General features: G+C 37.6%; 3 protein-coding genes across 3 annotated transcripts; 1 reads left to right on the top strand and 2 right to left on the bottom strand.

Annotated features, from left to right (window-relative positions):
- Positions 1-61: 61 nt before the first annotated feature.
- Positions 62-3,276, bottom strand: si:dkey-204f11.64 (uncharacterized protein LOC100537752 homolog). The gene is made up of 3 exons (XM_057345380.1): positions 3,113-3,276; positions 2,152-2,278; positions 62-2,062 (listed from the first exon to the last, which is right to left on the bottom strand). The coding sequence occupies exons 1-2, from the start codon at positions 3,200-3,202 to the stop codon at positions 2,153-2,155; spliced, it is 216 nt and encodes a 71-aa protein (XP_057201363.1). The 5' UTR covers positions 3,203-3,276; the 3' UTR covers positions 62-2,062; position 2,152.
- A 634-nt stretch (positions 3,277-3,910) lies between these two features.
- On the top strand, positions 3,911-6,163 carry clpp (caseinolytic mitochondrial matrix peptidase proteolytic subunit). The gene is made up of 7 exons (XM_057345379.1): positions 3,911-4,022; positions 4,375-4,476; positions 4,668-4,739; positions 4,834-4,930; positions 5,125-5,312; positions 5,398-5,503; positions 5,589-6,163. The coding sequence occupies exons 1-7, from the start codon at positions 4,011-4,013 to the stop codon at positions 5,813-5,815; spliced, it is 804 nt and encodes a 267-aa protein (XP_057201362.1). The 5' UTR covers positions 3,911-4,010; the 3' UTR covers positions 5,816-6,163.
- Positions 6,164-6,359: 196 nt separating this feature from the next.
- Positions 6,360-10,792, bottom strand: aldh3b1 (aldehyde dehydrogenase 3 family, member B1). The gene is made up of 10 exons (XM_057345377.1): positions 10,610-10,792; positions 9,493-9,665; positions 9,306-9,416; positions 9,051-9,171; positions 8,888-8,973; positions 8,720-8,801; positions 8,250-8,642; positions 7,998-8,164; positions 7,810-7,909; positions 6,360-7,640 (listed from the first exon to the last, which is right to left on the bottom strand). Exons 2-10 carry the CDS (start codon positions 9,652-9,654, stop codon positions 7,441-7,443), a joined length of 1,422 nt encoding a protein of 473 aa, XP_057201360.1. The 5' UTR covers positions 9,655-9,665; positions 10,610-10,792; the 3' UTR covers positions 6,360-7,440.
- Positions 10,793-11,006: the final 214 nt, after the last annotated feature.

Here is an 11,006-nt window from a genome sequence, read left to right as displayed (position 1 = left end):
ACAAGTTTAGTAAAACCATAGACAAATATAAAAATAGTGCAATAGACAATATGCAAGGAAATGTGTGAGATTGAAAACGTTTTATTGCATGTGAAAGGCAGGCACAGCACAAATATAACAGGATACGCATCTCTCCTAATGGCTGGAATACACTGCAAGACTCTGAACAGATAAAAAAAAACTAGACATCATACACTTGCAGACTTTTTGAAAGTTTCAGATAGAAACACAATGACTGATCAAATCTGCAGACTGGCACAGACTTTCTGCAATAAGTCCAGACTGAAAATCTGAGCAAGTATTGTAGTGTATTACAATGTTCAGAATTTACCAATGAACAACAGCTATGAAGTAGTGACCCATTACAAAAATGTATCATTATAACACAGCAAAATACAACTTTTTTGTTGTTGCTTATTGTTATAACTCTAAATCTGTGTAACATTAATATTAGACTTGGTTTGAACATTTTTTGATGACTGTTAGTTACTATGGCATATTGTAATGCAAGGTTGGTGTAAGTTGCTGTTGTCATATTTGAGCTTTTTTTTTGCAAAAAAGGCAGATATTGGTCCTGTAAGCATGCAAAAACAAAACCCAAGACATGCGTGAGGTAAACAGGGTGAAAAGGTTACCTATGCAGCACTGCGTTATACACATTTGCATGAATGATTTGCATTAATGTCCAGTGGTCGACTCATAAAGTTATAAAATGAAATAAACACACACGGTTAAAGAGTATAAGCAGAAACAGACCAGCTGGTACACTTAGAATTATTATTTGGTGTTCTAGTTCAAACAGTGAAGACAGAGAAAGGCAGCACCCTTTAACCAACACAGGTATAATTCAAATTCTGTTTTGTTAACACTGTTATGTGTAACATAAGAAACTCCAAAACGATGCAGAAACACTTACAGACTAAAGAAAATACATTTAGAGAAAGTAGTACCTCATACAATATTCAGAATAGGTTAATATATATGTCAGAAAGACAGCATTGATCTTTATCAAAAATAACCTGAGATTCAAGATATATTTTTCCTTCAATACAGCTAACTGGTTTATACATTTAAATATCTTAATAACATGTTAATTAATAACAAATTCATGGCAACAACAGTCCATGTATAAGCCCAATTGCATTGTGAAAAAAACATTGTGATTCAGTGTTTCATTATAAACAACACCACATTGTAACAAACATGCTTCGTTCACTTTTTTTCTGCGTAATGATATTCAAATAGACTTGGCTAACCTGTCAAAGATTTTGCATATCAGCTGTCACTTTACTAATGGTCCTTCATACATGTTTGTAAAAAATGAGACTTTAAAGGGACAGTTCACTCGAAAATAAAAATGCTGTCATCATTTATTCACCCACGAGTTGTTCCAAATTTTTAGAAATTTCTTTGTTCCGGTGAACACAGAGAAAGATATTTGAAAGAATGCTTATAACCAAACAGTTCTTGGCCACCATTGACACCATAGTGGGAAAAATGTCATGGTAGTCAAAAGTGCCCCAGAACTGTTTGCTGTCCTACATTCTTTAAAATATTTTTTTTGTGTTCAACAGAACAAAATAATTTAAAAAACAATTGTTCCTACCATGGTAGTCAATGTTGGCCAATAACTGTTTGGTTACAAGCATTCTTCCAAATATCTTTCAATTTTCAACACTAACAACTTGAGGGTGGGTAAACGAAGACAGAATTTTATTTTTGGGTGAACTGTCCCTTTAACAGAACAGCAGAACAGAACTGAGCACTCTAATTTCCTCCTGTTTCTCCTATAGTTGAATTACCATGAGCTTTAATTTTTGGACATGTATCTATGTTAAACAATATCTTTGAATGGTTTTCTTCATTAATCACATTATTAAATGTGTGAGACTTCAAATAATTTTTTTTGCAAATACACCTGTAGTGTACAAGTAGTGATGATCCAGCTGTGCTGTGAAACGCACCAAGTAATAGGATTTTGGGCACAATTCAAAGTTGTAGTGAAAAAACTCATGCAAAAGAGGAATGCTCAGAAGATTCTCCAGATTCTTTATGTTGACCCCTTGGGAAAAGAGAGAGATGTTCAGAATCCTGTTCAGGATAAACAAAATAATTCCACAAAAATGTAACAGAGCAGACTGTTAATAATACCTCAGAACAGTGCACAAGATTTAGGGGGTCGGAAGGGGTTGTCGTTGGATGGAACCCCCATAAGAAGTGGGTCCTTATTGGCATTTAGCAAACAGAATGTTTTAAGATCAGCTGCAGCTTGAGAAACCTAATGAAATAAAAGCTTGTGGGTTAACAAGTGAACACTTCGTGCTGTTTTGTCATAATTTTATTGCTATTTATATTTTAGCCAAAAGGTTTTAGCGACGGTCTCCATTGTAATAATAACATGCCCCGAGATAACCTTTTCAATAGTTAGAAAATGAGACAACTTGCACTCAATGCTGTATTTATACATAAACAGATAAAATGGTTTAAGGAGGATATTTCTGAAAAGCATCACGGAGTCTTTATTTAATTCGTGGTTAATTTAAAAACACATAAATAACTGTGTTTTGGGGACAGTGGTAATGTGGTTACTAATAAGGATCTGGATTTTTCGGGCAACAATTGCGCCACTGTCTCGCGATCAACAAAGAGCTCCACTGTCGCGCGACTGAAAGAGTTTTAAAATCTAGAATAACTACACGAGGAATAGTTTTAAGCATTTGTGCTTTGGCGTGAATATAATACACCAAAACTACAAGCATGCGGAAACATTTCTGCTGGTTGACAACGTTTGATTGAATCAGTTTACAAGCAAGTTGTCATCCACCGGTGAAGGCGTATAGCCTCGAAACCAGATGGCTAAAAACGACGGTGATTGTCTTTAGTCTTTACAGGCCACGACTGTCATTGAAAGCGAACAGCTGTGCCACTTTATTTGTATGAACTATGTTGTAAAAGCTCACATCAAACGTAGGCTAAACATTAACACGGATTGTCCCAAGACGCAAAATTTCCAGAGACTGTCTGCCGTGAGCAAGAAACAAGTCTGTCAAGTCACACCCTGTTCACTGTTCGCAAACATTTCAGATCTTTTGGTTTATTTTCGTTAACTCACCTTAATTCTGCGGATGCCTGCTTCGAGTCGCAGCTGCTTTACGGTTTTCTGCAAAAGCACCAGGCTGTTGTTTGCGCTGTTATTTGACATGTCTTCTGACAGAAAGGAGAAAGTTTTCAACAATGTCAAATCGAGAGTGACTTCGGAACAACCATCTCAATGGCGCCCCTGTCGTATGTCAAGCATCATTGCGATCACCCGTGGCGATTCCTTATCGTTAAAAAACTAATTTTGTCTTAAATACACGAAATATAATTAAAGAAAACATATTACATGCCATAATAACAACAACCAATTTAAAATACATACACTCTTTCTTTAGTCTCAAGATAAAAAGAAATATACATTTACACGCAGATATGCAAAAAAGACACTCAAAATATGAATGTAAATAAGATAAAGCTATATCCTACTCGTTAATGGTATTAAATTATTGTCAGTGCTTTTTAGAATGTTTTTAATGCATCCATTAGATCTGAAGTATACTTTTTATTGAACATATTGAACAAAACATACATATACAATGGCACTGATATGTGTAAATAAACAGGTAAGTTAACGTTATAAAGCAAGGCACAAGAAAAGCAAATACAAAGTACCAATATATTTTTTTACATTTATTCCGAGAAAATATAAAACAATGAAAGAAAGAAATGTTATAAGTAGGGGTCTCCTCAATCCTATTTAAATAAATACAATTTTCTTATTATTTAGATCTAAAGTAGCCTATACTTGATAAGGTTTCAGCCCGCAGTACTGAAGTGAATCGCGCCATCTAGCGCTCATGCGCAGTCTTACATTGGATTACATCATGTGACAGCGGAGCTGCTTCACGGTCACGCTGTTCTGATCACATCCGGGTGAACAGGGGTCGTGTAAGGGGTTGCTCAACAGAAACATGTTATTGCAAGTGAGTATTAAACTGCCTTCTGTACATCAAATATGAAATTATAAAATTGTGATAATCATGTAACAAATCGAAACATCTCTTACTACAGTAGCAATGACATTTAAACTACTGATCAAAATCCTAATTACAGTGTAACTATTCATTTGCCAGCAAGTTTGCAGTTCTTCAAATGGCTTAAACGTCTTAAATTCTACGTGTTTCCTTCTGTTAAAACTTTAAATAGTGTCAGAGTCTTATTTGATCTGTGTATGTGTAATAATAATGGTAAAGTAATACTAAACACGTACTATAATCTTGCCCAAAATGGGAGAGTTCCTGTCTTGACCATCGATCGTTGTTGTTGTTTTTATAGAGGGTCTTACAATGTGGTTCTACTACATTCAAAGGGATTCGTTCCATTCATCAGACTGCGCTATGGAGAAGTCCTCTTATACCCATCGTCGTGGAGCAGACGGTAAGGGCAAATTGGTTGGTCTTTCTTTTTTGCTGGCTTTCAACCTTGACAGTTATCATCTAGTTAGAGGGAAGCTGTAGAGTCCATATCATCTATAAAACTACATTTGAATGACTCGCATAAAGATAATAAATGATACAGATTAAAGTTGACAGCTACCTCAAGTCATTGCGACATTTGGTCTGTTTCAGGGACGAGGAGAGCGTGCATATGACATCTACTCAAGACTACTCAGAGAGAGAATCATTTGTGTCATGGGTCCAGTAAGTTAAGTACTAGGAGAAACTGGATCAAAATATATATGTGTGTGTGTGTTCCTCATTGTGTAAATATTTTGTGTTTAATATTTTTATCTAGATTGATGACTCTGTGGCCTCTCTGGTTATTGCTCAGCTTCTTTTTCTCCAGTCGGAGAGCAATAACAAACCTATTCACATGTACATCAACAGCCCTGGTGAGTGAGTCTTTTCACAGAAGAAGTTTGTCTACATCATCACTATTATAGTAGTATATGTAAAAAACAAAAGGTCTCCATATTGAAAAGCTGTAAAATCGACAGTAATCTTTCGAAATTAATTTTCAAGATGTATTTTGGTGCTTTGTTCACATGCCTTCTCCTTGTTGTCCTTTATTTTAAATCTATTATAGGTGGTGTAGTTACAGCTGGACTTGCGATCTACGACACCATGCAGTACATCTTGAATCCCATCTCTACCTGGTGCGTGGGTCAGGCTGCCAGTATGGGCAGTCTGCTGCTGGCGTCAGGAACCGCGGGCATGAGGCATTCCCTGCCCAATGCGAGAATCATGGTGCACCAGCCTTCTGGAGGTGCAAGGGTAAGAATGAATTTAAGAATGAACCACTAAACAGAAAATCATAACTATACAGAAAATGAAAAGAAATGTACATGTATAACTACAGGGGCAAGCAACAGATATTGCAATCCAGGCAGAGGAGATTCTCAAGCTGAAAAGACAGATCAACATTATTTATTCAAAACACACAGGCCAGCCTTTGGAGACTATAGGTAACTGCCTTTTTAAAGTTTTACGTGGAATGTTTTATGGGTTCCCGTCTTCATCAAATTTCTTTTTTTTTTTGTCCTCACGTAGACAGTGTGATGGAGAGAGACAGGTACATGAGTCCAATGGAAGCTCAGGATTTCGGGATCATCGACAAGGTCCTTGTTCATCCTCCACAGGCTGGCCAGGATGAGCCAGAACTTGTTCAAAAAGAACCCGCCAGTCCTGCGAGCACCTCCGCCTCCCCTCAGCCACAAGCCTCAGAGCCAGGCCAATCTGGCAGCAACCCCACCTCCTCCTACAAACCTGAACCCTGAATTAGACTTCATGCAGGAGCAAACAACTGTGTTACTGGTTCAGTGTTTCTGATGAGATGTACCCGAGAGGACAGTCACCCGCGCGCGCACGCATCTGAACCCTGTGACCTGCCTTTTGTATTTGCTATTTTATCGATTAGTCTCACTAGGTCTAGGCTTGTGAAACAGTACTGGAATCTGGACCTAACAAATGCAAATTAGAGAAATGTGAAAGACCTCATATGTTTTTCAAAAATATCTTTAGCAGGATGAGAATACAAGATTCCAGTGCAGGGTTTGATGTCTGCACTTGGAATGTGTGTGTGTGTGCACATATTTATGTCACATAAATAAAATATAGGTTGATAATCTACTTTTCAGTTTTAATATAATCACTGTCAAAAAAATTCAAGAAAATATTTTATAGATAATGATTCAAATAAATCATCTCATAAAAGTAGCTGGTTTCTCTTTCAAGAAATAAATGTACTACAGTACAATGTATAATATATTATATAGAACTATTAAGATGATCACCAGCTTAATCATTTATGGCTAGTAGTAGTAATGTATGTTTGTCAGACTTTATTTTTGTACTTTATCTCGAAGATTAAAATAACATCAAATACACACATACAATGCTTCTTTATATTTTCAAGAATAAAAACACTATTCTATAACACTATACCTGTATGGCAAAATATGTAGAACATAGAAAAATATTACGTATCCAAACATAAATCTACAAATGCCAACTTTTATATGCAACCCTCTACGGACACAATGAAGCTTGAGTCGCCATTGGCTATTACATTTTTTTTTACTCGCCAGACTTTTTACATAAAATGCATGAACGCAAATGAAAAAAAAACATACCTTGTCTGAAATTTTCTTTGTTTCCAAATTCATTTAATCTATCATTGCTTAGCAAATGCTAGTATTTTACTTCACTTGACACTTTTTACAGGAAATGCATGATCAATGCAAATGAACAAAAGAAAATAAACGAAACATACTCATCAGAATTTTTCTTTATCTTTCCATATTAATTTTCCATTGAATCTACCATTTTCATCCAAAGTAAAGGAAAGAAAGAAGACCATTTGATGTGATGAGTCAATTCTCTTTACACATCAAGAAGTTGAGGGCGTAAGAAAAGGTGACAGAAGGCGCTCTCGGCTAAAAGACGCTGTACTGTCAAGGCAGGCGTTGAAATTATATCTGCGCTGAACTTATTCTTCGCATCTAACCTTAATCACAGGCCAGTAAAATGGGAAAATGTACTATCCATTGGCTAATTAAATACATTTTTAGTCGCCTATTGGGAAATTTACTCGCATTGTAGAGGGTTAATGTAGATAACACACTTGGATGATCCATTTATTGACTCTGATTCTGACTATTCAGGTGCTCACCTGTATATATTTTAATCAACAGAGTATATACACACTAGCAGAATTATGAAAGATTTAGTAAATAGATATTTTAGTGTGCGTGTCTGAACGCTGCCCTCTGGTGGAGAATTGAAATATGTGCGCAGAGTCAATCAAATATATCTTTATATTATTGGAAATCCCAAGACAACATTCTGACCAAACCTCAGACTGTTATGCCTTTTTAAATTGTTTAATGGAAGTGACTGCCCCTCACATAACAGAGCACCCCGCCCATCCCTTTTTCTTGGCAGTGGTGGCCCAGCGCAGCCAGCTGAGATTGCTCTCTTTGTAGGGGGGGTTGCGCAACACGTTGACGCGTTCCAGTACCCAGCCCCTCAGCATGCAGCTGCGCTTGTGACTGAACGTCTCAAAACCCCAGCGGCCGTGATAGCTGCCCATCCCGCTGGCACCTGTATCAACATGCACAAAAGACAATTTGTTTCTCAGATCTCATTCAATTGCAGCATTATTTGCCTATAGGAAGTTGAAGGTGTATTGTATAGGAACGTCAATTTGCATGTGCTGTAGTTGTTACATTAAAGAAATGGATTTATACTGTATGTGCGCTGGTACACTCACCCACTCCTCCAAACGGTAAACCAGGAAGAGACATGTGAACTATCCCATCATTGGAACAGAATCCTCCACTGCTGGTTCTCTCAAGAACTGTGGTCACAATCTTGAAGAAAAATATAAGCATCCATGTATCTCAGACTTATCATTTTAAATAAGTTCCTCCAAATTGATTTTATTTTAACCCTCCATACCGGAGACTCATCTGAAAACACATAAAGTGCAAGTGGCTTTTCTCTTTCATTGATGAAATTGATTCCCTCATCGAGAGACTTTATAGTCAGAATAGGGAGGATGGGGCCAAAAATTTCCTCTTGCATTAGAGCATCAGACTCCTGCACATCAACGACCACTGTGGGGGCTGAAGAGAGAAAGAGTCAATAACAGACCTGCAAGCAAAATGTGTCATTGATTGAATATTTTTCAAGGCACTGCATACTACTCACCAATGTACTTCTCTTCTTTGACACTCTGTCCTCCGATCACCACCTTCCCCTCAGACCTCTTCAGCAGCTCAACCAATCGGTTCCAGTGCCTGTCTGTCACAATCCGACCCAAATCCTGGCTTTGCTGGGGCTCAGATCCATAAAAGCTCTCCAGAGCCTCTTTGATAAACGGTAGCAATAGATCCCTTGTCTCAGCAGTGCATAAAACATAGTCTGGAGCCACACAGCTCTGCCCTACATTGAAAAACTTGGCCCACACCAGCCTCTTAGCGGCAGCTTTCATGTCTAGATGGCCATATAACAAGCAAGGACACTTGCCACCAAGCTCCAGCGTTACCGGGGTCAGGTGCACGGCAGCAGCTTGGAGGATGCAACGAGCCACGGATTGAGAGCCTGAAGGAGCGAGAAGGTGAGGTTGAAGCAAATAAAAATGTGGCAGGTTTTATGTTGACAACAATGACAACGCCTACCTGTGTAGAATATATGATCATATCGGTTCTCCAGCAATGACTTGGTCTCTTCTGGTCCACCACAAACGACAGCATAACAGTCCTCCAAGAAAAAAACAAAAGGCACACATAAGCCTATTTATAAGAGTAGATTTGAAAAAAGACTCATAGTGGAAACAGCAGGATTACCTTCGACAGATATTTGGGAATGAGTTCAGCAAGAAGTTTTTCAGTCGACTGACTTATTTCGGACGGTTTGAGTATCGCACATTTACCTGATAAAAAGACACCAAGTTAAACACAGTGTAGATGTGTCATATAAGGACTCTACGACAATTAAACATAGATGTACCTGCAGCAATGGCACCTATCAAAGGTAATACAATGAGCTGTAGAGGATAGTTCCACGCTCCAATAATCAACACGACACCTAACGGTTCCCTGCGTATGAAACAGTCATCTAGCATTGTCGCCTGAAATGCAAATACAATAACACAGGTTTCTTTTTTTATTCTGCATTGTCATAAACAGATTTGCAGCAGAGGGCAATGGATGATGTGTGCATATGTTTATAATGCAACGAAAAGATTTCAAGTGTGAATCTCACCAGGTTTGTGCCCACGTAAATGGGCTGCATCCAGGTGTGCAAGTTACTGATTGTGTAGCACAGGTCATTCACCACCATATGAATCTCCGACAGCACCGCCTCAAACTTGGGCTGTCAGAAAGAAGAAATAAATGCATCAATTGAAACTTAATAGGCTACTTGTGGACCTGCCCGCGCGTGTTAATACCTTAGCAAGGTCTTCATGTAGTGCTTCTAAAATCTGCGCTTCATTGTCTTCAAGCATTGACAGCATGGCCTCTAGCTGAGTTAGACGAAAATGGATCGGAAGAGTCACTCCAGAGCGGAAAGCGCCCCGCAGCCTCTCCACCACCTGTTTGTGGCTCTCCATTGTGAACAAGCCTGTTTGACACGGGGTTGAGTAGAGAACATGTTAATTTCCTTATTCGTTTACCGAGTAATTTGAGGGATGCTGAGAAATAATTGAGACAATCGCTTTTATTACTGGAAGTAGGCGAGCCTGTAAGGGTCTTCAGGGATTGTATGTAAATCAAAACAAGTTTAATTCCTCTAGGGGGCGCGTGAAACCCACGAACAAAATCCTCCTCTAGACATTTAAAACACCAGTAACGTTTTGCTGCCTTAATAAAAATGATTGCAAACTAAAGCTTTTAATCGTTTAAACCCGTTAATTTAGTATATGACAAAAAAATCCGCACAAGCAATTTATATTAATAAAGTAGCTTGATGAATAACAATTGATAATAATTATTGTCCAATAATCGTGATATTAAAACATCTGGCCAGGTTAAAACTAAAAAACATTCTTAGATACTTTTAAAAGGCATTAACGTTATATTTCAGATATCCCAGTAATGTTACATTTTGAGAATTGCTATTTAGAGCACTTGTACCCGACAAATGATAAAAACTTCCGGGCCGTAAGCCTCGCCCCATTTTAGACGTTTTCATGGTGATTGTTTATTTACCGAATACTAAACGTCTTTCTTCACATAGTTTGAGACAAATTAGACAAAATATTCCCTTAAAATAAATCCGTTTCTACTCTTAAGCACAGAGAGAAAAGAAGGGCTCGTATGGTACCAATAAAAAATTTAAGTTAGCTAAATGCGTAAAATAGTATCACAACAGATTTATGTTTACTCTCTGCTAGCCGACAAACCAATAACTCTGCAATATAGAACGGAAAATGAAGGATAGCTTCTGAAACAAACAAAACATAGTTGGTTTCAAAACATTTGTTTACCACGGATCATCGGTTTATTTGAATGTGGTTGATGCAAGCGAGGCATATTTCACAAAGGCAAGATAATCTTTAAACTTACCTTTAAAAAAAAATAAAATCACTTAGAGTCAAACGTCTAGATTTCACTGTTGCACTGTATTTGACTGTATCACATGAAGAGAAAGAGTAGTTCCGGGTTTTTCTATTTATTCAGCAAATTCAAGTTTGTCGGGTTTGACATAAGCCCAGACTGACCTGCTTGAAAAACCTGCTATTGCCTTAATTTATAACCCAAAAAACATTAAAGGACTAGAACGCATCATCGGTAGCAGTAAAAGAGCAAAGCAGCAGAACAGAAGTTTAGCTGCTTTTTGTATAATGATTATTTATTAATTCAAAAAATTATTAACGCACACAACACGAGTTTCTTACAAACGGCCACGACACAGCTGATCATATTTATATGAAATGAAAGTAAAAAAAACAACTACATAAAA

Source organism: Triplophysa rosa, linkage group LG11, assembly GCF_024868665.1.
Source record: "Triplophysa rosa linkage group LG11, Trosa_1v2, whole genome shotgun sequence".
NCBI lineage: Eukaryota > Metazoa > Chordata > Actinopteri > Cypriniformes > Nemacheilidae > Triplophysa > Triplophysa rosa.
The sequence above is the reverse complement of the archived record's forward strand: the minus strand, read 5'-3'. Positions and strand labels throughout refer to the sequence as shown.